We start from the raw sequence: 27,428 nt of genomic DNA on the forward strand, positions 1-27,428 counted from the left end.
GCTTAAAAGAACATAAAATAATGTTACTGTCTTAGCAGAAGACCAGACATGCTTTTAACTTGTCATAAACTAAGTAGTGGATTATTGCAACTTTTCTTTCCAGCAGAACAAGGAGCACCATTAATGAGTTCTGTCTCCTTGCCAAGCATACTGTTGGCAAATGAAATTGCCAACTCCTTATATTGCAAAATCGCCCACAGTTTTCTTGCGTCTGCTATATTTCTTTGAACTTTTTATTCCCCCTCCCCCTGGTTTTTGCTTGCTATTTTTGGGAAGGGGAGGGGATAAGGATGCCTTCTTCCTGTTTCTGTTGTATCTGACTTCAGTCTTTTCCCTTCTCCAAACTTGGGGAGAGTAGAGCTCCTGTTCCCCCACTCTCAGCTTTCAGGAGACAGTTAAGCTAGGCCTGAAACAAAGAAATCCCTGTTACTTTAGACAAGAAATGGGCCTAAACAAATCATACCCATCTTCCTTAAATTTTAATTAAATTTAGGTTGCAAGATTTTAGCATCCCTGCTTGTTGGTGGTTTTGCCTGTCTCCTAATCTGACTAAACAACATGGTAAAATGTATAGGCCCGACCTACTGGATGATTGGACGTGGAGGCTTTCCACCTGCATAGGGCATGTGATAAATCACTGTTGAAATAATTGCTCAGTCAGTTCAATTAATCTACTGCTTTTCACTGTTTCAGTTTCTCTCCAGCAGCGAGTAGCAGAATTGGAAAAAAACAATGCAGAATTCCTCCGCACAAAGCAACAGCTTGAGCAAGAGTTTAATCAAAAAAGAGCGAAATTTAAAGAGTTGTATTTGGCAAAGGAAGGTAAGAGAATCATTTTTAATTTACTGGTGTTTGCACACAATTTGGTTTTGTATTATACATTTTTATGCATATATGTTGGTCAGGAAAATGTAATTCCCTATACGTACCCATATCAATCCAGACCCCTGCCAACAGATGGAGACAGAGAAAGTTTCACTGACATTGTACATAACCCAGTGTGCCACCTGCTGTCCCTCAGTATTGACCTGTACCCAAGCCAAGATGACAGCAGCAACCTTAAATTTCTAAGCAAACTTTCTCCCCTCCAATGAGCTGGAAGAAGGTGAAGTTGCCCAAAAAAACAATGGAAAACTCATTTCCCAAATTTAACATAAACAATCAGCATTGAAAAACCTCCAACTCACCCTATATACAAAGCAACAGTATGAGCAGCGGACTCTCCCACCGGTTGCTTTGCCTTTTCTGGGCGCCCCTGCAGAAAGGCTGCAGACCCTGGGAGCATTCCACCCAGGAGGAGGAGGATGGATCTATACCAGAGCCCATAGGCCCAAACCCGCGCTCTCCAATCTCTTTCAGGGACACTTCTGCCCTCGGGAACAAGGGAAGAGGAGAACTGACCATTGCCTCGCCTCCCACTCCACTCCCCTCCAGAGACACCATAGGCCGAGGGGATGTCCCTCCATGGGCAAAAGCTGTAGTAGTCAAATCGCTTTGAGCTTCTAAACAGCACTGACACAAACTGAGAGAGAGTGAGGACTGAACTGCTATCAGATGGCAAGCTTCACAGATAGCAAGATGCTTGGACCTGTTTGTCTCCGGTTCCTAGCTTTCCTGAACTTTGGTTCTAGGTGACCTGTGTGCACACCGATGCCACCTGTGCGTACACGCCTGCTTCTCCAGGTCGCGCAAAAATATGCATTCAAGACTAGGTCGCAGTCGTACGTGCTCCGGTCTAGGTTGCGGCCTTATATGCTCAAGTACCTGTGCAACTACGCGCTCAATTTGGTTTTATATATTTGGACTGTGAATGGTACCTTCTGCAGCAAGTCTAGCATCAGCTGAGCCACAGAGCAGCAGACCTCAGCTAGGAACGGAACCCAGGTCCCTCCACATGGTTGTGAACAGCACCTTTTGTTTGGACTAGCTAGTCAAGATATATATGAAGATAGTCCAATAGGTATCACCTTATATATATAGCTTTGGTTTTGTTTATCTTTTATGCCTGTCATACCCCAGATCAGTCCAGGCAAGTGGGTTTTGCATCCCTGCCAGCAGATGGAGGCAGAGAATGAAAACTTTTCAGGCACTGCTACATAACCGAGAGTGCCTCCTGTAGTTCCTCAGTATTTCTCTGTGTCCAGCAGATGGTAGAAGTACAGACCTGAAGTCTGTGAGAGTATAGTTGAAAAATAGGAGAGAGTGAGTAGATTTGAGAGACAGAAAATTCAGTTGTAGAAGTATTTTCTGAGGTGTTAGGCATCTTTGTGGGCCATCCCTCAGATGGAGCTGGGCAAGCAGGGGGTTGTAATCCTGGCCTGTCCTAGCCCGCAGCATCCGGAGGAATTGAAAACCAGGGGTTCTGGCTCCCTCTTTCCCTCCGGAGTCTTCTCACCCCTCCCCCCCTCCCCACTGCCAACCAAGCACAGGAACAGGGAAGTATTTACTTGTCTGTAGTTGGGTGCTGTTTTTTTCTAGTGCTGTACCTTTAAAGAAAAAAAGTTAAAGCAGGCTTGAGTGAGAAGGACCAGCCAGGTGGAGTTTTTTGGCAGCAAGAGCAGCTAGTGCCAAAGGGAGAGGAATCGCTGGGACCTAGTCAGCTCCCGGGGACTGGGGCAGCTTGGGGTGAGTGACCTGCGTTGCTGGACAGGCCCTCTTGGACTGTGGCAGTCCGGCGATCGTGCTTCGTGTGTGCCAGTATGGTGCCAATCATAGAGCGAGAGAGAGCCTATCTGACCCATGGAGTGAGACATGATGGTCTCAACATGGCCACGCTTTGTTCTGCCTGCGCCTCAGGAGGGGGAGGAATGTCTGTGGAGGCTGCTACCACATAGAGAGTCACTAGGTTGGCTGGGCCTGTTGCAGAGGCTCCTGATGGAGCTAGGGGAAAGCATCCACGTCTTCGCGCAGCAAGAAGCAAACACCATCCAGATGGCACAGTGACACCCCCCCCCCCCCCCCAAAACACTGTCTCCCATGATCACGTTAGAGGAGCATGATAGTGGAAACGATCCTGAGGAGGACATGCCAGAGGAGGAAGCCACAGATATGGTTGGTTTCTCCACACAGTTTGTTCTGCTCCTTCATAAGGCTTTTTTGGCCAAGAAAGGAGCAGGAGGGAGGGGGCCTGTGGCCCACAAGTCACAACCTCCTGTTAAGAAGGTTAAGGTGGTTCCATCAGGAGGCGCTGGAGGCCTTCTCTGTTGCCTGGATCTTGCAGGCTCTTTGGGAAAATGCAAGGGGGACCTCAAGGATTTGGAAGACCTGCAGGAAGATCTGGATCCTAGGGGATGATACTGGAAATGATCCCACGGATGCTGCAGGTGGTGGTCTGATTGCGGTCAAAGATTTTCTGGGCCTGGAGGAGATTCAGGTCGCGGAAGGGTTGTCCAGCTGTTCAGGAAGGAGGAATTGCAGCCTCTTAATCTGCAGGTTCTGGAGGCATTAGGAATTAAGGTAACCTAGGAAGAGTCCAATAATGAGGAGGTGGATCCAGTTTTGGATGGGCTACAGAGACCACCTGGGGTTTTTCCATTGCCCATGAAGGTGAAGAAGTTGCTGGTTCAGGAGTGGGATACTCCTGAAGCTGGCCTTAAAGTGGATAGAGCAATGGCGGATGTACATGCTGTCGGAGGAGACCTTGGAGCTTTTAGTGCTTCTCAAGGTGGATGCTTGGTCTCTGCAGTGTCATGGTACCAGATCCCAGGCCTGGTTGTGATTTGAGATGGAAGCCCCTAGTAGGAGGAGAAAAAACTGTTGGATCCAAAACGTAGCTGCTATTATAAACTTAACGAATGAAGCTGCTGCAGTGACGACAATCAGAATCCCGTGCAGGTATTACGCGGAAACATGTAATGTATAACAGCAGTATTCAAATACAGGAAACAAAGAACATAACGGCCAAATTTTTATCCCCCCTCTCCCCCCCCCCCCCACGCATAAAATCCAGGGGTCAAACATGTGGCTGGGCCTTGCGCGCATTTTAGAAGGGGCCCAACCGCGCGCACAACAGCCAGACCTCTTCCGAGGGGCAGTCTGGGGGGGCTGGAGGCGGTCGGTACAGTGGCCATTTGCTGCTGTGTCAAGGGATTGCGCACCTGCCAGTGCATGCAACTTACACCAGCTCGGGAGCTGGCATAAGTTCTGAAACAAAGACCAAAAAAAATGGTAGGAATTCTTAAGGGGTCGGGGAGGACAGGGAAGAGGGGGAGGGAGTATGGGTTGGAGGGAACTGGGGGAGGCTGTGATGTGTCGTTGCGCGAAAATTGCAATATTTCTCACAGGACAAGCAGGATGGTTGTCCTCACAAATGGGTGACATCGAGGATGGAGCCCACCACGGAAAACTTCTGTCAAAGTTTAAACAGAACTTTGACTGGCCCCTACTGGGCATGCCCAGCAAGGCACTGACCCTGCAGCCAGCAGGGGTCTCCCTTCAGTCTTCTTTTTTCCGCGCAGCAGTTGCCACGCGGTGAAAGGAGCTCTCTTACCACGTTCCTGACAGGAATTCGGTATTTTTCTATCCGAAGAAAATTTGCCCCTCAGGGGTCTCCCTTCGACAAATTTTTGTCACTTTCGCGGAAACCGGTAAGTTTTTTCCCTTTTTTAATCGGCGGCCGTCGATTTTGGCCCTTGAGGCCTGTGGGAACTTACTGAGCCCGCGCCTAAATTTGGCCTTAAGCCATGGCGACGGGGTTCCGTCGATGTCCGGATTGTACCCGGACTATGTCCATCACTGACCCCCATAGGGTTTGTGTTTTATGTTTGGGTAGTGAGCATGATGTCCTGACTTGCACCAAATGTGCCTTAATGACACCTAAGGGTCGCAAGGCCAGGATGGAGAAGATGGGGCTCCTCTTCCATGCACCCACCCCAACGCCATCGATAGCATCGACGTCATCGGAACCGGCACCGTCGAAGTTGCACCACCATCGCCAACCCGCCGGTGACCGTCCACCATCGATGACTTCTCGGCCGTCGACTCCTGTCCCCTCCCCGGATGACCGAGGAGATCGGAAGGATAAGCATCGCCATCGACGGCACAAGTCTCGGCCCGTCGAGGATCCGCAACCATCGACCTCTGAACAGGCCGAGCCACCGAAGAAAAAGCCTCGGTCGGACCTGGCACCGTCCACGTCTCGTTCGCAGGCACCGAGGAAACCCTCACCCTCCCGGGGTGCGGGGGCCGTGATCCCACCGGTTACGGTGGTCCCTCCGGCCCTGCCTCAGCCTCCCTCTCCCGTCGAGCCGGGTATGCTTACCCCTGGTCTCCGGGCAGAACTGGACCGGTTGGTCCAGGAGGCCATCGAGAATGCGATGCGAAGATTCCAGCCTCCACCGGCACCGCCTCCGGCACCGATTCCGGCACCGCCTCAGGCACCGACCTCAGCACCGACTCTGCCACCGAGGATGGAACCGACCACCGAGCCTATAGTGGAAGCGTTGGCACCGATACTAAATCGTATGGAGGCACTTATGCGTGCCCTTCCATCGGTGATTTCATTAGCACCGACTACACCATCATCTCCGGAAGGACATTCATCGACAGGAGAAACACCGTTCCGGATTCCTCCGTCCGGTGTCGTTCCATCGGTGCCTTCACATACCTTTCCACCGATTTATCCTTCGGCTCCATCGATTCCAAGATCGACACCGATTCCATCGGTGGCCCCGAAGCCCTCGATGCCGTTCACTGTTCCGCTTGCAGCACCGGTTCCATCGATGCCTTTGGATCCTCTACCAGGTCCTTCAGGACAGCAAACCTTACATGATCCTTATGATACCTGGGGTGATGATTCATCTTCAGATACAGATTTACCATCCCCACCATCTCCTACAGAGAGTAGAAAACGATCTCCTCCTGAAGATCTCTCCTTTATAAATTTTGTAAAGGAGATGTCAGAAGTTGTGCCTTTTCAGCTGCAATCTGAGACCGATGACAGGCACCAAATGATGGAGCTGCTCCAATTTCTGGATGCCCCCAAGATCATCGCTTCCATCCCCATTCACCAAGTATTTCTGGATCTTTTAAAGAAAAACTGGGAATCACCTTCATCTGTGTCACCAGTCAATAAAAAAGCTGACTCAACCTACCTCGTTCAGTCAGCACCAGGATTTCAGAAGTCTCAACTGGATCATCGCTCTGTTGTAGTTGAGTCTGCGCAAAAGAAAGCCAAGCGTTTAAAGCCACACTCTTCCACTCCCCCTATCAAGGACAACCAATTTCTTGATAGTGTGGGAAGGAAAGTGTATCATGGGGCTATGTTGATATCTCGTATAGCTTCATACCAACTTTATATGACTCAGTACAACAGAGCTATCCTTAAACAAATGCAGGACTACGCTGACACCTTACCGGACCAATACCAGCCACAGCTTCAAGCCCTCCTTCACAAAGGATTTGAAGCTGGGAAGCACGAGATCCGAACGGCCTACGATATCTTCGATGCTTCCACGAAAGTCTCAGCTACTGCCATCTCAGCCAGACGTTGGGCTTGGTTAAAATCATCCAACCTTCGCCCAGAGGTTCAGGATCGTCTAGCCGATTTACCCTGCTTAGGGGATAATCTGTTCGGAGAACAGATTCAACAAATTGTGGCGGAATTGAAGGATCACCACGAGACGTTGAAACAACTTTCGTCTGTTCCATCTGAGGTATCCTCCAAACCACCACCTAAGAAGGACTCCAAAAAGTCATTCTTTCGGCCACGTCGTTATTACCCTCCGTCGACTAGGCCTCGTCCGGCTCGATCCTCCACCAGACCTCAGCCACGCCAACCTCGGAAACAAAGACCTGCTGTAGCCCCACCCCCCGGGCCTGCGGCAGGCCTTTGACTTCCCGACTCGGAGCACATGCCATATCCCACTCCCCCACATCCCTGTAGGGGGTCGTCTGTGCCACTTTCTACAGCATTGGATACGGATTACCTCAGACCAGTGGGTGCTGGCGATTATCGCACAGGGTTACCACCTCAATTTCATAACTCTTCCGGCAGACTCCCCGCCGCTTCAAGCGTGGAGTCTATCCAGCCATTTGACTCAATTACAACAGGAAGTATCTCTTCTTCTGCAATCAAATGCTATAGAACTCGTTCCTCCCTCTCAACGAGGCAAGGGATTCTATTCCAGATACTTCCTAATTCCAAAGAAATCAGGAGGGCTACGTCCAATTTTAGACCTTCGAGCCCTCAACAAGTATCTGCAAAAAGAAAAGTTCAAGATGGTAACCCTGGGCACGTTACTCCCTCTGCTGCAGAAAGGGGATTGGCTATGCTCCCTCGACCTCAAGGAAGCTTATACCCATATTGCGATAACACAATCCCATCGCAAATATCTGCGGTTTCTCGTAGGCCGCGACCATTATCAATACCGAGTACTGCCTTTCGGTCTGGCATCTGCTCCACGGGTCTTCACCAAATGCCTCGTAGTTGTAGCAGCATTCCTCAGGAAGGAAGGTGTCCACGTATACCCCTATCTGGACGACTGGCTGATCAGGGCCTCCACCCCTCAGATTGCCCGGTCCTCCCTACAATTGACAATCAACACACTCCTTTCCTTAGGGTTTCTTGTCAATTACGAGAAATCTTGCTTCGTCCCATCTCAAACCTTATCTTTCATTGGGGCACACTTGGACACCTTACAGGCAAAGGCCTACCTTCCGCTACAACGGGTCCAAACTCTCATGTCCCTAGCTCACCAGCTCCAGTCTCAAGACACTGCCACAGCTCGCCAATTCCTAGTTCTCCTAGGACACATGGCATCCTCGGTTCAAGTCACTCCCATGACCAGACTAGCCATGAGGGTAACACAATGGACTCTACGACAACAATGGATTCAAGCTTTTCAGCCTCTGTCCTCCATAATCACAGTCACACAAGCGCTGCGCCTATCCTTAACTTGGTGGACGACTCAGGTCAACCTCCTTCAGGGCTTACCCTTTCTTCCACCGGATCCGCAAGTTATCCTAACCACCGACGCTTCCCACATCGGTTGGGGGGCCCATGTGGACAATTTTCAAACCCAAGGGTTATGGTCCAACGAGGAAGCCGAACACCAGATCAATTTCCTGGAACTTCGAGCAATCCGCTATGCGCTCCGCACTTTCAAAGATCATCTCTTTCATCAGATAATCTTAATCCAGACGGACAACCAAGTGGCCATGTGGTACATAAACAAGCAGGGAGGCACAGGCTCCTTCCTTCTGTGTCAGGAAGCTGCGCAGATCTGGGCGGAAGCCCTCTCCCACTCTATGTACCTCAGGGCCACTTACCTGCCGGGAGTAGACAATGTATTGGCAGACCGGCTGAGCCGTGTCTTCCGACCGCACGAGTGGTCACTCGATCCTCTGATAGCGACCTCTCTGTTTCACAAGTGGGGTTCTCCCCGCATAGACCTCTTTGCGTCCCCTCAGAACCACAAAGTGGACGATTACTGCTCTCTCATTCGGAGCCAGAACTCTCGGCCGAGGGATGCATTCTCCCTCAAGTGGACAACCGGTCTGCTCTACGCATTCCCCCCACTTCCTCTTGTGTCAAAGACTCTCGTGAAGCTACGCCAGGACGGAGGAACCATGATCCTGATAGCACCTTACTGGCCACGCCAAGTATGGTTTCCAATACTCCAGGATCTCTCCATCCGCAGGCACATTCCTCTGGGAAGGGACCCGCATCTGCTCACTCAAAACGACGGATGCCTCCTCCATCCCAACCTCCAAGCCTTGTCCCTGACGGCATGGATGTTGAAAGGTTAGTCCTTCAGCCTTTCAACCTTTCAGATTCCGTTTCTCGAGTCCTGATAGCTTCACGAAAGCCTTCCACAAGAAAGTCTTACTCATACAAATGGAAAAGGTACACATCATGGTGCACTTCTCAGTCCCTTGATCCCCTTTCCTGTCCAATTTCCAAATTCTTGGACTATTTATGGCATCTCTCTGAATCAGGTCTTAAAACCTCTTCCATTAGGATGCATGTCAGTGCGGTAGCCGCCTTCCATAAAGGTGTACAGGGTGTCCCTATTTCAGTACAACCCCTAGTAACACGTTTTCTTAAAGGCTTGCTCCATCTGAAGCCACCCTTACGGCCTCCGGCCCCATCCTGGGACCTTAATCTGGTTCTTGGTCGTCTAATGAAACCTCCTTTCGAACCTCTGCACTCCTGTGAGTTAAAGTATCTCACATGGAAAGTGTTATTCCTTTTGGCTATCACTTCAGCTCGCAGGGTTAGTGAATTACAGGCCCTAGTTACCTATCCGCCTTACACTAAACTCCTGCAGGACCGGGCGGTACTCCGCACTCACCCTAAATTTTTACCTAAGGTAGTTTCTGAGTTTCATATCAATCAATCCATCATACTACCTATCTTTTTTCCCAGGCCCCATTCCAACTCTGGAGAACAGACCCTGCATACCCTAGACTGTAAACGAGCTCTAGCCTTTTACCTAGACCGTACAGTTTCTCACAGGAAGAGCACTCAATTATTCGTCTCTTTCCATCCTAACAAGTTAGGACAACCTGTGGGTAAGCAGGCTCTTTCCTCCTGGTTGGCGGACTGCATTTCGTTCTGCTATGAGCAGGCTGGCATTCCTTTCCAAGACCGTGTCAAAGCACACTCTGTGAGGGCCATGGCGACGTCAGTGGCACACCTTCGATCGGTGCCGCTTCCTGACATTTGCAGGGCTGCAACCTGGAGTTCTCTCCATACCTTTGCAGCCCACTATTGTTTGGACAAAGCTGGAAGACAGGACTCCATCTTCGGCCAATCTGTCTTGCGTAACCTTTTTCCAACCTGATGTACCAACACCCTTCCACCTTCCCGGTAGGGTGCGGATGCCCTTTCCCAAATTCCACCCCACTTGTACTGCCTGTTGCATGTCGTTGGGTGCATTTGGTGCAAGTCAGGACATCCTCAGCTCGGTACTCACCCATTTGTGAGGACAACCATCCTGCTTGTCCTGTGAGAAAGCAAATGTTGCTTACCTGATGTAACAGGTGTTCTCACAGGACAGCAGGATGTTAGTCCTCACGAAACCCGCCCGCCACCCCGCGGTGTTGGGTTCGTTTTGTTTTTACTTTTTAGGCACTGCCTGTAGCTTTGAAAATCAGACTGAAGGGAGACCCCTGCTGGCTGCAGGGTCAGTGCCTTGCTGGGCATGCCCAGTAGGGGCCAGTCAAAGTTCTGTTTAAACTTTGACAGAAGTTTTCCGTGGTGGGCTCCATCCTCGATGTCACCCATTTGTGAGGACTAACATCCTGCTGTCCTGTGAGAACACCTGTTACATCAGGTAAGCAACATTTGCTTCCCCCCCCCCCCCCCCCCCCCCCCTTGCGCACGACACACCGGATTTTATAACGTGTGTGCCAGTGCGTATGTTTAAAAATCTACCCCTTAATGTGCTTTTTAATTTGGCTATTCATTAACAAAAAAAAAAAATCCTCAAGACAAAACAAAGTTGCAGTTGTACTGAGTTTAGAAAGAACTGAAATATTTACAGGTCCTGATTTTTTTTTATTAGACTAAACAAAAATGATTGTGTAGCCCACAAGCCACCAAAGAGAACTTTAGTGCCTTTTCAGAAGACAAAAATGGTTGTAAGATGACCAAATAAGACAGCACAAAGATTTGAGAAACATAAGGTTTTGACTACATAATAGTTTTCACTGGTAAATCCTCAAGAAAAAATTCAAATAAAAAAGGGATCTCATTGCTTTTTCTTTTTGTGAGCTGTGTAAGTCTTTGTGCTATTATTGCTGCTTTAAATTTAGATATGTATTTTGTCATGAAGTAGAGAGCACTATACCTATAATGGCTCTTGATATACAGGGAAGTAAAGAGAACCTTTATAAACCAGGAAAAAGAGAAATAGTAAAAACTGAAATACAGCAAGGACAAGTGGACTAAATTAATTATACCCTACATATATTTTAACTTCCAAGAAATGAAAAATAAATGGAGCGTCTACCCATAACTGGCAGAACGAGGCTTTGCTGTGTTAACCTTGGGAGCATGAACAGAGCCTCTGTTGGGTTATATAAAAGCAGGAGTGTGATGGCCAAGTGATTAGGGTAATGGAGAAATGATCTATGAACCAAGGAAATCAGAGTTCAAATCTCACTTCCCCCCCCCACTGACTCTCCTTGTGACCTTGGTCAAGTCACTTTATCTCCTGTTGTCCATTTATATTATAAGGTTGGCTTGCCTCCCTCCCATACTCTATTGTATATAGGACTATTGTATATAGTACTTTATCTTCGTTCTCCCTCTTTTTTTTTTTTGTCCAACTCCCAGTTAAGGCATCCTTGTTATAATGTAATTTTATGCTCCTCTTAAAATGTCTCTGTTGATTGGTTATAGTTACTGCTTAGTTCGATGTAAACAGAGTTGATTTGATTTGTATCAAGAAAGTCGGTATATAAAAGCTTTTAATAAATAAATAAGCCCTTCGGGCAGGAACTTATTGTGCCTGAATACTTGTTGCATAGTACTGACTATGTCCAGTAGCACAATAAACATTTATCTCAGTAGTAGATTTGGCTTAAGCAGAAGAAAGAAATATTTTTTATGGTGGAATCGGTTTTTTTTTTGTTTTTTTGTTTAATTATTTTCCTCCCAAGCCTGACTGCCAGTTTCTCTTTGTGACTAGCCTTGAATCTTTACTGTGTTTCAGAGGACTTGAAAAGGCAGCGTAGTGCTCTGCAAGCCACCCAAGATGAACTGGAACAACTGCACATCAAGCTATTGGAATCACACGCTGAAATGGAAAACATCAAAGCCATAGCCACCATTTCCGAGAGCACAAAGCAGGAAGCTATCGACCAGGTGAAGAAACAGTGGCAAGAAGAAGTTGCTTCCCTTCAAGAAATCATGAAAGGTGGGAGAAATCAACAAACTGTACTAACTGACAAACCATTATATTTGAGTAAAGGATGACAATGAATGCGGTAATAGAGTGCTTTTCCTTTACTATTCATTTTGTTAACCCCTTTCTTCCATAAAATATGCCCAGCTGTGTTCTCATTGCCCTGGAAATGTAAAAGTTTGAAGTTGTTGGGTTTTATTAATTACTGATTGATCTCCAGTCTACAAGTGCCACCGGATGATCTTGTTTTCAGTATATTCAATGTATTTTAATATTTGGAAAGACTAATTTATTTTATGAAATTTGATTTACTGCAAACTTATATCCAACCTGTTTACATAATAAAAAAAACAATACTTCTAAAACCATAAGTTTAACCCAAGTCCAAAAAATAAAATTGGCATAAATATACACACAAACTATGGTTGATTTCCATATTTCCTAGAGTGTAGCCAGATGGACTCAGGACCAATGGGTTATGCTCCCCTGCCAGCAGATGGACAGTCAAGTTTCAAAGCAGATGTCACCCTTCGTACACCCCTGCAGAGACTTCTGCCCTTCAGTATTCCTCTGTTTCTAGCAGAAAGAGGACGTGCTTTCCCTATGGGGGGGGGGGGGTCGCTGTACTTTTTGGAAGTAAAAAAATTCGACTTTTAAATTGGAGAAAAGATTGAGCCCTGCTCTCCTGTAGTGATACTTAAAGGTCCCTCCCCCAGTTGAGAATTCCTGAGGTGATTTCAGAGATCCCTCAGAGGTGTGCCTTGGTCCGGTAGCCGGTCCCCGGCATGAACTTTGCTGCTTAAGCAGCTGAAGGGCAGTGGGTGCAGGAAGCTAAGCTCGGCCGGGACGACCAAAGCCCTCTCCCCCTGCAGCCGGAGACCGTCTTTGTACTCAGCTGGTAAGTGCTGAGCCCAGGTAAGTGTGTGTTTTGGTTTGTTTTTTTTTAAAGGATGATTTACCTCCTGATTCAGAGACGTTTTGGAGGGGTTTCAGTAAGACTTCCTTCTTTCTCCTTGCTCTGTGTGCTGTATCGACATTCCCGATCCCGTTGGGGTAGGGGGGAAGTGGGCTTCCGAGTGGGTTGAGCAGCTCCTGGTGGGCTAGGCCCCGCTTTAGGCTTGGTTGGCACACCGTGTGGTAGGCTGCAGCGGTGCCATCTTGCGCGTCTTTGTGTGTGCTGTATTGCCTACCATAAAACATTGTTGGCTCTGCGCATGCGCTGTGTGCATAACATTGCACATGTACATACGTGCACAACTTGCTAGGTGTAGAATACAAGTAAAGCCGGGAGCATGGGCTGTGTGTGTGCCTTGCGGCAGCCCGCATAGATACCCAAAATCTGGACGCATAAAATTTTAAGCGCGAGCCGACTGAACATACAGTCACTATCGCCAATGGCTCTGACAGCAAAGAAACATAAGCGCCTTTCTCTTTGCGCTGCTTGTCATATTAGGGATGCATAGTCTGACCTGGATTCTTGATTGTTGGCACTGTGAGGGAAGCCCAAGGAAAGTTGGCCTCACCAGACTTTGCTAAGCCCAGCTCCTCCCATTCAGAAGATTGGTCAGCCATAGCCTTAACTGGAAGTATCCTGGACCTGAGTACCCCCGGGACTGGGTCATCCATGGGAGAGGTAAATTCGGCGGCACATAACCTAGTACCTCCTGGGCTAAGCATGGATCATGCGGCCTTCTCTTGGGTGGAATTCTTTCAAGGCCTTCGTACAGGGGCATTCTGCTACCTCAGTTGGCCTTGTCTGGATGGAAGCTCAGCCGGTAAGCCCTCCCTCTCCCAGTCCTCACCTCACAAAGGTTGTTCCTAGCCAGGACCTGGACGGCATAGGCGAAGAGGAGGATTAAAATTCCTTGGAAGATGGGGAAATTCCCCCTGGTTTAGAACTGTATTGGACCATGTTAGGGTTTTTCCATAGGGATGAATTGCCGGCCCTGGTTTTCCAGATCCTGAAGATGCTGGGAGTTCCTGGGGGCGGACTCTATGAGGAAACCAAAGAATAATCCCATTCTGATTTCTCTACGGAAAACCTCTTGCTACCTTCCAGTACTGGAAGCCATCCAGGAGTTGATTCATCTGGAATGGGACCACTGGATCTGGCAGCGAGAAAACGTTTTCGTTTCCCTAAAGTGGATACGCTAGTCTGTCTGTCTATAAGTGAACAACTATCCCAATGGAGGGAGGAATGGCCTTAAAGGATGCGCATGATAGACAGATGGAGTCCATCCTTAAACAGGCCTTTCCCTATACGTACCCGGAACAGTCCAGACTCCTGGGTTTTGCCTCCCCTCCAGCAAATGGAGACAGAGAAGTTTTGACTGACTCTGCCCTATACCCTGAGGTGCCACCTACAGTCTGTCTTCTGTCTCCAGCAGATGGTGGAGGTGCAAAATCCTACAGTCTGTAGCTAGTAAAAGAAAAAGAGAGGAAAAGGGAAATAGTTTAGGAAAAGACAAAAGAATTTCCTTAGCCTCCCAGAGGATTGGCAGGTCCTGGTGGGACCATCCCCCCTGGTATTCGAGGCTAGTGGAGCTGGGGGTCGGGGACCCTGCTGACAGCATTCAGGGTGATACCGGGGAGCCCGGCTCACTCACCCTAAGTGGGACAGGACTCCTAATATTCTGTCAGGTTTGAAAAAAAAAAAAAAAAAAAGTGTAACTTGCTTTTGTTGCACTTTCTGTCTGGGCCTGTTTTGTCCCTCCATCTTTTTCGTCGACGCTGTGGGGCCATTGTTGCCGGCTTGTATTTTTTTTTTTTTTCCAGTTCTCTGTTTACCGGCCCTTCAATGCCGTGTGTGTGGAGATGCGTGCTCTGCTCTGCTTGCCTCCCCAGGGGGGAGGGCACTTTGGAAGCCACCAGGGGTGATAATGGCAGAACGTGCCGAGAGCCTGGGAGGCTCTGTCGAGCACGGCAGCCCCCTTCTGATCCGTTCCCGCTGAGCGCGGGAACGGACGCTATTTTGGCTTCTTTTCGCACACTTCCACACTCAGCACAAGGGGAAGGGAATTCCCCACCCCCCCTTATCTCTGCAGCAGGCCACCTCTGGGGGGGGGGGGGGGCAGATTGCCTGAGGATTTGACAATTTCGGGGGAGGAGAGCCCAGAGGGGTGTCAAATTCCTCCTCCTCATTCTCCTCAGAATTCATATTGCTGCTTCATAAGGCTTTTAAAGCCAGGAAGACAACTCAAAAGCGTTTGGGGGGGGAAATTCCCCTCCCCTTTCGGGTCCGAAGCTGACCAGACCAGGGACCTCTGTCACCAAAAGGCCTAGGCACCCGGAGGACAAGGGGGACGACAAGGCTAAGCACCCTTTGTGGACCGTGCCGTCCAGACCGGCAGCGGACTCTTCCTCTGACCTCTCAGAGCTGGATGAGCGAAGGAGCAAACAGCCGCAGGGGGCAGATCCATGGCAACGAGGATCACGATCTGCAGGATCCACCTTTAGAGAGCTCTACAATGGTCGAAGGGGATGACCCCAAGGTGGTCTGCCTCTTCTGGAAAGACTAGCTTGGCCCGCTTATTCCCGCGGTGCTGGAGGAATTGGGCATTGAGACCCCTTGGGCGGACTCTCGTATAGGAGCTATTGATCCAGTTATGGTGGGTCTCCATTGTCCGAACTGGTCCTTTCCTTTTCATCTTTCCGTCACTGACCTGTTTTGGGAGTGGGACACTCCTGATTTAGGTTTGAAGGTCAGTAGAGCGATGGATAAACTGTACCCCCCCTCCCAGAAGAAGCCCTGGCCCTCCTCAGAGTTCCCAAGGTAGATGGGGTGGTGTCAGCCGTCACCAAGAAGACCACCATCCCGGTGACGGGCGCTACAGCCCTCAAGGATCTCCAAGATCGGAAGCTTGAGGCACAGCTCAAGAAGATATTTGAAGTTTCAGCGCTTGGGGTGCATGCTGCTATGTGCAGCAGTTTCACCCTGAGAGCAGGTCTTTGCTGGGTGCAGCAGCTGCAGAGCGTCATGTCTCTCTCTCTGATGAGGAGGCTGTCCAAGCTGGGTGGCTGGAGGCTGCAGTGGCTTACAGTGCGGATGCCCTCTATGATTTACTGAGGACTTTAGCCAGATCTATGATTTCAGCCATCTCTGCCTGCAGGCTCCTCTTGCTGAGGAGTTGGTCTGCCGATGTCTCCTCTAAGGCTTAGCTGGGCTGTCTGCCTTTCAAGGGCAGGCTGCTCTTCGGAAAGGACTTAGAGGATATGATTCAATCCCTGGGTGAGAACAAGGTTCATAGACCCAAATCGAGAGGTTACTTACCCAAGGAAACGTATGCGAGAGGGTATCAGAGGATCCGGTCTTCCAGGTCATCAGGCTCCTCATCTAGGCAGAACTCCGGCAGGCAACAGTCCTGGTCCCAGTCCTTTCGGGGCCGGCGCTTTACTAGAACTGGGATTCCCCAAACTGCAGGAGGAATTAAGTCCTTCCAATGAGATGAGGCCAGTCCATTCCTCTGATCCGGTCGTAGGAGGCAGGTTGACTCTGTTTTACGAGAAGTATGCCAAAATGACTTAGGACCAGTGGGTCCTCAATGTCATAAAACACGGCTACGTTTTAGATTTTGTTCACCCTTCGAGACCGCTTTCTTGTTTTCCCCGTGCTCGTACGAAGAGAAGCGTCGGGCGGTGTGGGACATAGTTTAGCGCCTTCTCGAGCTCAGAGCCATTATACCAGTCTCTCCGGCACAAAGACTGAAAGGCCGCTATTCCGTTAACTTCATGGTGCCAAGACAGAGGGCACATTCTGCCTATACTCGATTTAAAGAGGGTCAACAGGTTTCTACGTGTTTCTAGTTTCCGAATGGAGACCCTATGGTCTGTAATTGCTTCGGTGAACAAGGGAGAATTCCTAGCGTCATTGGATCTGACCGAAGCGTATGTGCACATCAGAATCCGGGCCGACCACCAGAGATTCCTGAGGTTTTCCATCCTGAGGGATCATTTTCAGTTTGCTGCTCTGCCTTTCGGGCTCGCCACAGCATCCAAGACCTTTACCAAGTAATGGTTGTGGTGGCAGTGGAACTTCAGAAGGAGTGATTTTTGGTTCATCCTTATCTGGACAACTGGCCGATTCGAGCAAAGTCAGAGACTCTGTTGCTCTGTAGTGCAGTGGACCCTTCAATTCTTGAGGTCACTTGGTTGGATAGTCAATCTCGCCAAGAGCCACCTGGTTCCCTCCCAGTCCTTGGAGTTCCTGGGAGCCCTGTTCTACATGCATCTAGGCAAGGTCCTCACCGAAGAGCGGATCGTTAAGCTGCAAGGGCAAGTTCGGGCCTTGTTGACCAAGACACTCCCCAGGGTCTGGGACTACTTGCACAGGTCCTTGGCTCGATGGCTTCCACCTTGGAGCTAGTCCCATGGGCCTTTGCTCATATGAGACCTCTTCAGTCAGTATTGCTTTCTTGTTGGAACCCGGTGTCCGAGCAGTTTCATCTTCCTGTTCCTCTTACAGAGTCTGCATGTTCCAGCCTCGATTGGTGGCTTTTCTCGGACAGTTTACGCCGGGGTGTGGACCTGGACCTTCCCTCTTGGACAGTGGTCACAACAAACGCCAGTCTCTCCGGCTAGGGAGCAGTTTGTCAGGGGAAAGCGGTACAAGGCCAGTGGTCAGGAAGGGAATCCCGATAGTCAATCAGTCATTTGGAGATCAGGGCAGTGCGGTTAGTGCTACTGGCTCTTCTTCCGCTGCTGCAGGGGACGTTTGTTGGGGTTCTGTCGGACAATGCAACAGCAGTGGCTTATATCAATCGCCAAGGAAGGGACCAAGAGTCAGCTGGTGGCGATCGAGGCTCGACAGTTGATAGCCTGAGTGGAGCAACATCTAGTCTGCATTGCAGCCTCTCATATCGCCGGGGTCGACAGTGTTCAGGCCGATCTTCTCAGTCGACACCAACTCGATCCGGGGAGTGGGAGTTCTCCGAAAAAGCTTTTCATCTCCTATGCAACAGGTGGTCCACGCTGAGCATGGACTTGATGGCGACGTTTCGAAATGCCAAGGCCCCTCGCTTCTTCAGTCGGCGCTGAGAGCCAGGGGCGGAGGGGGTCAATGCCCTAGTTCTTGCCTGGCTGAGGAACGTCCTACTGTATGTCTTCCCGCCTTCTCCTTTGGTCGGCAGGGTATTGTGACGCAAAGAAGCTTACCCGACACAGGTGATCCTAGTGGCTCCAGGATGGCCGAGACGTCCATGGTTTGTGGACCTAGTCAACCAGCGGTGGACGGACCCCTGAGATTTTGGGGGCTCCCGAACCTTCTACGTCAGGGACCCATTTGTTGGAAGAAACAGATCGCTTTTGTCTAGCGGCATGGCTTTTGAGATGCAGTGTCTGAAGAGCAAAGGTTATTCTGACGCGGTAGTGACTACTCTTTTGCATTCTAGGAAAACCTCTACCTCCCTGGCCTATGTCAGGGTATTGGGGATTTTTGAGTCTTGGTGCATAGAGCACAAGGTGGAGCCTACTCATGCTTTGGTAACATAAGAACATAAGAAAATGCCATACTGGGTCAGACCAAGGGTCCATCAAGCCCAGCATCCTGTTTCCAACAGTGGCCAATCCAGGCCATAAGAACCTGGCAAGTATCCAAAAACTAAGTCTATTCCATGTAACCATTGCTAATGGCAGTGGCTATTCTCTAAGTGAACTTAATAGCAGGTAATGGACTTCTCCTCCAAGAACTTATCCAATCCTTTTTTAAACACAGCTATACTAACTGCACGAACCACATTCTCTGGCAACAAATTCCAGAGTTTAATTGTGCGTTGAGTAAAAAAGAACTTTCTCCGATTAGTTTTAAATGTGCCCCATGCTAACTTCATGGAGTGCCCCCTAGTCTTTCTACTATCCGAAAGAGTAAATAACCGATTCACATCTACCCGTTCTAGACCTCCCATGATTTTAAACACCTCTATCATATCCCCCCTCAGTCGTCTCTTCTTACAGGCTGGCCTGGCTAAAGGCTTATTGTACAGCTCTCTCTAAGGGTGCAGGTAGCGGCCCTCGGTTGTTTCCATGGTAAGATCCGGACGTGGCGCGTTTCCTCTGAGGGCAAAACATTTGCAGCTTCCGGTCAGAAATCCTTGTCCTTTGTGGAGCCTGAATTTGGTCCTCAAAACTCTGTGTGCAGCACCTTTTGAGCTTCTGAAGAGGGCGACGTTATAAGATCTTATGTTAAAGTTGGTTTTTTTCTCGTGGCTATTTCTTCATCTCGGCGGGTGTCAGAGCTCCAGGCTATATGCTAGAGGGAGCCCTTTATAAGGATTACGGATACAGGAATCTCCCTGAGGACAATTCCTTCTTTTCTCCCAAAGGTAGTATCCTCCTTTCATTTGAATCAGTCTGTGGAACTCCCATCGTTTCCAAACTTGGACTGCTCTGATCCTCAGACTAAAGATCTGAGGAAGCTGAACATACGGCGGAATCTGTTACATTACTTGGAAATCACAAATAGTTTCTGCGTGTCAGGCCATCTTTTGTGCTTTGGAGTGGCTCCAGAAGGGGACATAAGGCGTCTAGGGCTACGATTGCCCGCTGGTTGAAAGAGGCTGTTGGTTCAGCGTACCTGGTTCATGGCCGACTGGTTCCGGTTGGTCTTCGGGCGCATTCTACCCAATTGCAGGCAGCTTTGTGGACAGAGTGTCAGCAAGTTTCACCGCCAGAGATTTGTAGGGCGGCTACTTGGAAGTCTTTGCACACCTTTGCAGGGCATTACTGGTTGGATGTCCAGACCCCAGGCTCTGGGGGGTTTGGAGAAGGTGTGCTTCGAGCGGGACTCTCAGGGTCCCACCCCGCGTAGGGAAGCTCTGGTACATCCCAGGAGTCTGGACTGATCCAGGTACGTACAGGGAAAGGAAAATTGATTCTTACCTGCTAATTTTCGTTCCTGTAGTACCACGGATCAGTCCAGAGTCCTGCCCATTTCAGCATTGGAGTAACAGAGTCCGCTCACTCAGTACTTCTTTGTTTTTCTCTGCAGTCTAGTTTTCAAAGTTATAACGGGTTCTGTTCCCACTTGGGGTTCTTGAGCAGAATGTTTGGCATTGCAGGGTTTCTCCTCCCCGATCCATGCGGAGGTAAAATTAAAAGTAAAATTGTTATTCGGTTGTGTTGGTTTTAAATGTTCTGCTTTGATATAGTGTAATACTGACGGACTGTAGGTAGCACCTCCGGGTATAGGGCAGAGTCAGTCAAAACTTCTCTGTCTCCATCTGCTGGAGGGGAGGCAAAACCCAGGAGTCTGGACTGATCCGTGGTACTACAGGAACAAAAATTAGCAGGTAAGAACCAATTTTCTTTTGATGCAATAGCAATGACCTAACAGATTGCTTCTTGTTGTGCCCTGGTAGTTCGTTTTTGTGCCTGCTGCTCTTCGGGAGGTGGATGACTTGGGGGAGAATTTCAGAGCGGTTATGGAACCTGCCGCCGTCTTTTTAGCTGATACGGGCTCGGACCTAGTCCTTACCTCGGCCAGAGGCGTGGCCTCAGTGGTGGCGGCAAGAAGACAGATATGGATGTGAAATAGGTCAGCAGACACAACTTCCAAGGCAAATCTCACAAAGATGCTCTTTAAAGGATTGCTTCTCTTCAGAAGCGAATTGGAAAAACTGGCCAGTAAATGGGGTGAATTTCTAGGTCCCTGGCTACCAGAAGATAAAAGAAAGCAGTTACAGCACCCCTTGCCTATGAGGGGTTGATCCAACATTCTGTGCTAATGGCTGTACAATCGGCAGAGTTCTTATCCTCCCTGGACCTATCTAAGGCCTACCCACATATTCCAATCCATCAATAACATAGTTTCCTACGCTTTGCAGTACTGGATTGCCATTATCAGTTTCAGGTACTGCCCTTTGGCCTGACCACCGCCCCAGAACATTTTCCAAGACTAAGGTGGTTGTAGCGGCAGCGTTGAGAAAATAGGGAATCCTGGTGCACCCTTTCTTGAACTGGTTATCTGGGCAAAGTCTGTGTAAGAGAGTTTCCAGGTGACCAACAGGATGGCTTCCTTGCTTCAGGAACTCGGTTGGCTCAGAAACCTGGACAAAACTAGTCTCAAACCCTCCCAGGCCTTGAAATATCTGGGAGTCCGATTCGACACCATAAGAACATAAGAAAATGCCATACTGGGTCAGACCAAGGGTCCATCAAGCCCAGCATCCTGTTTCCAACAGTGGCCAATCCAGGCCATAAGAACCTGGCAAGTACCCAAACTTCCTTCCAACTACGCAGATAAGGAAGTTGATATCCTAAGTACGTCGGTTGATGAGCACAAATACGCTCAATGGTGTGGAGCTATCTTCAAGTTCTCGGTTTGGTGGCAACCCTGGAAGTAGTGCCGTGGACGAGGGCACATATGCGACCACTTCAATGCTCCCTGCTATCATGTTGGAACCCGCAGTCTCAAGACTATTCAGTTCACCTCCAGTTACTGATGGGAGTATGCTCATGGCTCCAGTGGTGGCTGCAGGAAGCTCATCTGGGCATGGGTGTATCCTTGTCCTCTCCAAACTGGCTGGCCCTCATGACAGACACGAGCCTTCAGGGCTGGGGAGCTCACTGGCAGGAACTGATGGCCCAGGGATGTGGGACCAAGGAAGTGGCCCTCTGGAACATAAATTGCCTGGAAGCCCGGGCAGTCAGAGTGGTGTGTATACAATTCAGCCAAGTATTCCAGAGTCAAGCGGTCTGCATAATGTCAGACAACACAACGACTGTAGCCTACATCAACTGCCAGGGTGGAACCAAAAGCCAGCAAGTGTCACAGGAGATAGACGTTCTTATGGAATGGGCGGAAATACATCTACAGATTTCATCCTTCCACTTCGTAGGAAAAGACAAAGTCGGAGCAGACTTTCTAAGCAGGGAGAGTCTGGATCCACGAGAGTGGGTGTTGTGGGCCCAAGCCTTTTTCAGCTGGTAGTAAATTGCTGGGGTCTCCTGTCCATCGACCTGCTGGCCGCATCTCTCAACGCGAAGGTTCCTAGATTCTTCAGTCGCAGAAGAGATCACTGGTCCCTGGGGATCGACGCTCTCGTTCAGATCCAGCTGGAAGAGGAGTTGCTATACACCTTCCCTCCATGGCCCTTGCTGGGCAGGGTCATTCTCAGAATTGAGCACCACAGGGGATTAGTTCTTCTAGTAGCTCCGGATTGGCCCATTGTCTGTGGTATGCAGACATGTGGAGAATCCTGGTGGAAACCCCCCTGTAACTCCCACCACACAGGGACCTGCTACTGCAGGGACTGGTCCTTTATGAGAGGCACATTTAAAACTAATCGGAGAAAGTTCTTTTTTACTCAATGCACAATTAAACTCTGGAATTTGTTGCCAGAGGATGTGGTTAGTGCAGTTAGTATAGCTGTGTTTAAAAAAGGATTGGATAAGTTCTTGGAGGAGAAGTCCATTACCTGCTATTAATTAAGTTGACTTAGAGAATAGCCACTGCCATTAGCAGTGGTAACATGGAATAGACTTAGTTTTTGGGTACTTGCCAGGTTCCTATGGCCTGGATTGGCCACTGTTGGAAACAGGATGCTGGGCTTGATGGACCCTTGGTCTGACCCAGTATGGCATTTTCTTATGTTCTTATGATTCTGTCTTGCCTGATGAAGCGAGGATATTCAGCGGAAGTATTTGCCACCTTATTCCGCGCACAGAAGTTTTCTATGTCTCTAGCATATGTGCAGTTTTGGAGAGTATCTTGAGGCTTGGTGCAAGAAACATGGTGTTTCCCCTCAGACTGTGAAAATCCCACTAATTCTGGAATTTTTGCAGGACAGCTTGAAGAAAAGTTTGACCCTTAACTCCTTGAAGGTCCAGGTAGTGGTTCTCCTGTTTCAGGGGCGAGGTGCTTGGAACCCACCTGTCGGCTCATCCGGACAAGGCCCGTTTTCTGAAAGGGGTGAAGCATCTCTGGCCACCTCTTCGGTGGCCGGTGGAGTTTTTGGCAGGGCCCTCCTTTCAGCTGCTGTGCAGTCTTTCCTTGCAGTTTATTAACCTTGAAAACTGTGTTCATGTTGGCTATATGTTCGGCACGTCGCATCTCTGAACTACAGGCCTTGTCGTGTCTGGAACCGTTTCTCTGGATGTCTCCAGGAGTGCGTTACAGCTTCATACTGTTCCATCCTTCTTGCCCAAGGTAGTCTTGGACTTTCATTTGAGTTGGTCCATTTTGTTACCATCCCTAGATAATGACAAGGATGTGGAAGAATACTGCCGCCTCTGTCATTTGAATGTCAGTAGGCTTTTGGTGCGGTATCTGGACGTTACAGAACTGGTCCGAAAGACAGATCGCTTGTTTGTCCTTCACGATGAAAGAATCAGGTCGAACCAGCTTTGCAGGCTACCATAGCTTGCTGGATTAAGGTGGTGATCATGGGAGCCTATGTGGAGGCAGGAATGCCATTACCTTTTCAGGTTAAAGCTCATTCCACTAGGGCTCAGGTGGTCTCATGGGTGGAAGCTAGACTGCTGTCTTCCGTTGACATTTGCCAAGTGGCGACGTGGTCCTCCTTGTACACCTTCTCCAGGTTCTATTGCCTGGACATACAGGCCCGAGAGAACGCAGCCTTTGCAAGGGCAGTGTTAACTGGACTGTGGGCAGCCTCTCGCCTCGATTGAGAGTAGCTTTTGTACATCTCATTGGTCCTGAGTCCATCTGGCTACACGCTAGGAAATGGAGAAATTACTTACCTGATAATTTCGTTTAGTGTAGACAGAGTGACTCGGCATCCTGCTCACGACTGCCCAAGAATGGTGTCATAGATTCCCCTGTGGAGAGATTATGGGTAAGCCATCATCCAGTGCCTACATCAGGGCATCTATAATCTTACTGGGGTTCAGTGTTTATTTGGTTGAGTATAGTTATGGTTATCCGTTTTTAATCAAGTTTTATCAATAGTATGTCTACAGTAGCTTTTGAAGAGAATACTGAAGGGCTGAGGTCTCTGCATGGTTAAATGTAGGGTGACGTCAGATTTGAAACCTAACTCCATCTCCATCTGCTGGCAGGGGAGTATAACCTATTGGTCCTGAGTCCATCTGTCTACACTAAGGAAAACAAAATTATCAGGTAAGTAATTTCTCCTTTTTGGATCACTTGGAAACCAGATGTGTGGTTAATGTTGAAGGACTAGGATTAGTAGCCTCCTCTCTAGAAACTGGAAGAACTTAAGTTGTATGACCCTTCTTCTGCAAAATAGAAAAAAGATAGATCTTAAGATTTACTTTTAGTGATTGAGTAACTATTTGGATACAGAATGGAAGCAAATTGCATTGTCTTTGGCATACTTGGTCCATGATGGATGTTTGCTGGTTGAGCATCATCTTTACATAAAAATAAACCCCTTTTTACTGATCCTTTGTCCAGCAGTAAAAGTCTGACATCTTGCTTTTGCAGAAACGATTTGTGACCAAGAGCTACAGTTTCATCATAGACTGGAGCAAGAGCGGGCTCACTGGGGACAGTACAAGGCCTCTGTGGAAAGGGAAATAGCAGAACTAAGGAGAAGGCTTTCCGAAGGTCAAGAGGAGGAGAATCTAGAAAATGAAATGAAGAAGGTATGGCAAAGATAACTTTTCAGATATGAAATGTGGGGAAGCATTCTGGCATTGATGTGCTAAACCATAGCAACCATCTTTAGACCTTCCTCCCAAAATTGATTCTCATTTTTTGCAAGAGGCTCTCTGGGATGTAGTCGCTTTAATGGTGGTTGGTGTCATTTAATTTAACTTTATAGTTGTAAAATTATAGCTTATCTTTTTCAGAAGTTAGCCGTATTCTCTGCATCCCTGTGCCAATATTTCAGTAGGGTGCACAACAAGTAAAAACTTTTGCCCTTTATTCATTCAAAATTCTATTGCCATGTTTTGAAATCCTTTAAGCGTTTTCCGTGCACTTTGTTGGAATATCATATTTAAAACAGTGTTGTGGCTGATTTCATATGAAATGAGATGCAATTGGTTCGTGCAGTGTGTAATGTAATTTGTGACATCTGAGCCAGTGTGGAACAGATATGAAGTACCGTATTTTTCGCTCCATAAGACACACCTCACCATAAGATGCACCTAGGATTCAGAGGGGGAAAATTAAAAAAAAAAAAATTTGTGCTAAACTAGCTCCGTCCCCGGGCGTCTGTGCATCTTATGGAGCAAATTAGGGGAGTGCATAACACTTGTTTTTTTTCTCCCATTTTGTTTTCGGGTCTGGGGAGGGCCATTTCGGTCCACTCCCCGGAGCAGAAAACATTTATCTTTCTCTGGAAAACCCCCCCTCCTGCCCCCCCCCCCCCCAAGACCTTGCAAAAGTCCCTGGTGGTCCAGCGGGGGTCCAGGAGCGGTCCGGGAGCAATCTCCTGGACTTGGGCCGTCGGCTGCCAGTAATCAAAATGACGCCGACGGCCCTTTGCCCTTACTATGTCACTGGGGCCGACCAATGGCAGCGGTAGCCCCCGTGACATAGTAAGGGCAAAGGGCCGTCGGCACCCCCACTGGACCACCAGGGACTTTTGGCAGGTCTTGGGGGGTGGGGGTGGTCAGGAGGATGGGGGGTTGTAATAAATTAAGTTGGCAGGTCTTGGGGGAGTCAGGAGGGTGGTGGGGTTTTGTTAGATTTTTAGTTTTTTTTTTTTATATTCGCTCCATAAGACGCACATACATTTTCCCCCCCCCCCACTTTTGGGGGAAAAAAGTGCGTCTTATGGAGCGAAAAATACGGTAGTTTGTCAATCTTGCTTACATGCTTAATTGTAACTTCATTTTAAGCATGTAGGGGACAGTTTTCAGTAAGCCGGTTAGTGGCAAGATGTATGGGTACAATACTAGTGTAATACAGCAGATTTTCAAAGGGGGGTCTTCCAGCTGTGTGTATCCTCTATGGAGAATGGGTTTCATAACCCTTGATCTAGCCTTCTTAGCCTGCTAGATTGTTTTTAAAATTGCCCTCATTTGGTCAAAAGTACTCTTTATTATGTCTTTGGGGAAAACTTTTAATTTCCCATTTCCTACTCCATCCTTCAGAACGAGACACTGCAGCTTTAAGGCAGAGGTATAGTGGAGTTGTGACATCTTTGCCTTGGAAAATTAATAATTGCTGATTATTGCCAAAGACTTAACGAGCAATTAGGGAATCCTGATAAGTATTGGAGAAATCCTGAGTCGAGAAATTACAAAATCTTATATTTTCAGAGCCAAGTTGCCATAACACCGATCCAGGTTGCATGGTAACTAGCAGATACTTTTATATTTAATTCCTTTTGAATTTAGGCACAAGAGGATGCCGAGAAACTCCGTTCGGTTGTGATGCCTATGGAGAAAGAGATTGGGACTTTGAAGGAGAAACTGGCAGGAGCAGAAGAAAAGATCAAAGAGCTGGAAGCTTCAAAGGTTGTACAGTGTGTTGCTAACTAGCCAATTTTTTAATTTCTTTTCTTGGTCCTGTACTGTGTGTGCTAAAAAAACATAGCTTGAAAGCTACATTCTAGGTACTGAATTTATAATAAAAATAACCAGCAAGAACTGCTTTTTGAGGCAAAAAATGTATTTGTAATTTTGATTACCTACAGCAAATGCTGATTCCCAGAAGTCCCTTTTTTGTAGTGACTTGTCTTAAAGAATGAGCAAATGTGAATTTCAAAAGCGGGGGTGAGCAAGCTTTTTGAGCCTCTGCCACCCCCCCCCTTCCATCCATATGATTTTTGGGGGCTCCCACCCACTATAGTTGGTTACGTTGTGTATATAATATATATTTATATGAGTGTGTGTGTATATATGTATATGTATCAAAGTTTCTCACCAGTCAATCAGCTGTTGAACTGTTTGCCAAATAGCATGCAGTCACACTGCCAGTCAGAAGCTCAAAATTCCAGTTTTGATTTTCTTCAGGTTGCTAAGAGCAATCAGATATACACAAATACAAAGAGATACCATATCACATCCAGACAGGCTGCACAACCTCTTTCCACTGTCAGACACATTGTAAAAAAGACACTCAATCTATACTGTAAACTTATAATAACAGTAGAAACACCAAGAACCCTACCTGTGAAAAAGCAGTACTGTAAATATTACACTGAGTTCCAGAATACCAATACAGTACCTACTGGGGAAATGAAACAAACTCGACTGTTATAGATCCCTTCAAAGACCCTACACACTAGTAGAATCTCTCCTTTTGGTCACACACACACACACACACACATAGCAGAGATAGATCCTCATCAAATACAGAATAAAGGATCACAAATTAGAAACAGCAATATGCAGACTAAAACTGAAATGGAAACTCCAAGAAGCCAGACTCTGTCTACAGCAGGCTTCCCAAACTATGGGTTGAGACCCCAGATGGGGTCACAAAACATTCAGCTGGGGTCACAGGTTCCTCAAACAGCAGTGCTCTTCAGGTGCCAGCAACATTTATAGTGGAAGCTAGCATGAGGCCTGTGAGCCAGCATACAGTAACAGGCCCTGTAGTGATCTCACCCTCCCATGAGTTTCTACAGTAATTGGAAAAGCCTGCTTGAGGAGGGAACAGAGCCTATAAACTTGCACTGGCTCATTGTGCTGATTTTCATTACT

General features: G+C 48.2%; 1 protein-coding gene across 3 annotated transcripts in view; it reads left to right on the plus strand.

The window, feature by feature from the left end:
* RABEP1 (rabaptin, RAB GTPase binding effector protein 1) overlaps positions 1–27,428 on the plus strand; it is a 144,171-nt gene that overhangs the window by 30,149 nt on the left and 86,594 nt on the right. For all 3 annotated transcript variants that reach the window (XM_029611999.1, XM_029612000.1, XM_029612001.1), the window contains exons 2-5: positions 694–822; positions 11,661–11,864; positions 24,253–24,413; positions 26,118–26,237. In XM_029611999.1, coding sequence (XP_029467859.1) covers positions 694–822; positions 11,661–11,864; positions 24,253–24,413; positions 26,118–26,237 — 614 coding nt within the window. The remainder of the gene's footprint in view (positions 1–693; positions 823–11,660; positions 11,865–24,252; positions 24,414–26,117; positions 26,238–27,428) is intronic.

Source organism: Rhinatrema bivittatum, chromosome 8 (genome assembly GCF_901001135.1).
Source record: "Rhinatrema bivittatum chromosome 8, aRhiBiv1.1, whole genome shotgun sequence".
NCBI lineage: Eukaryota > Metazoa > Chordata > Amphibia > Gymnophiona > Rhinatrematidae > Rhinatrema > Rhinatrema bivittatum.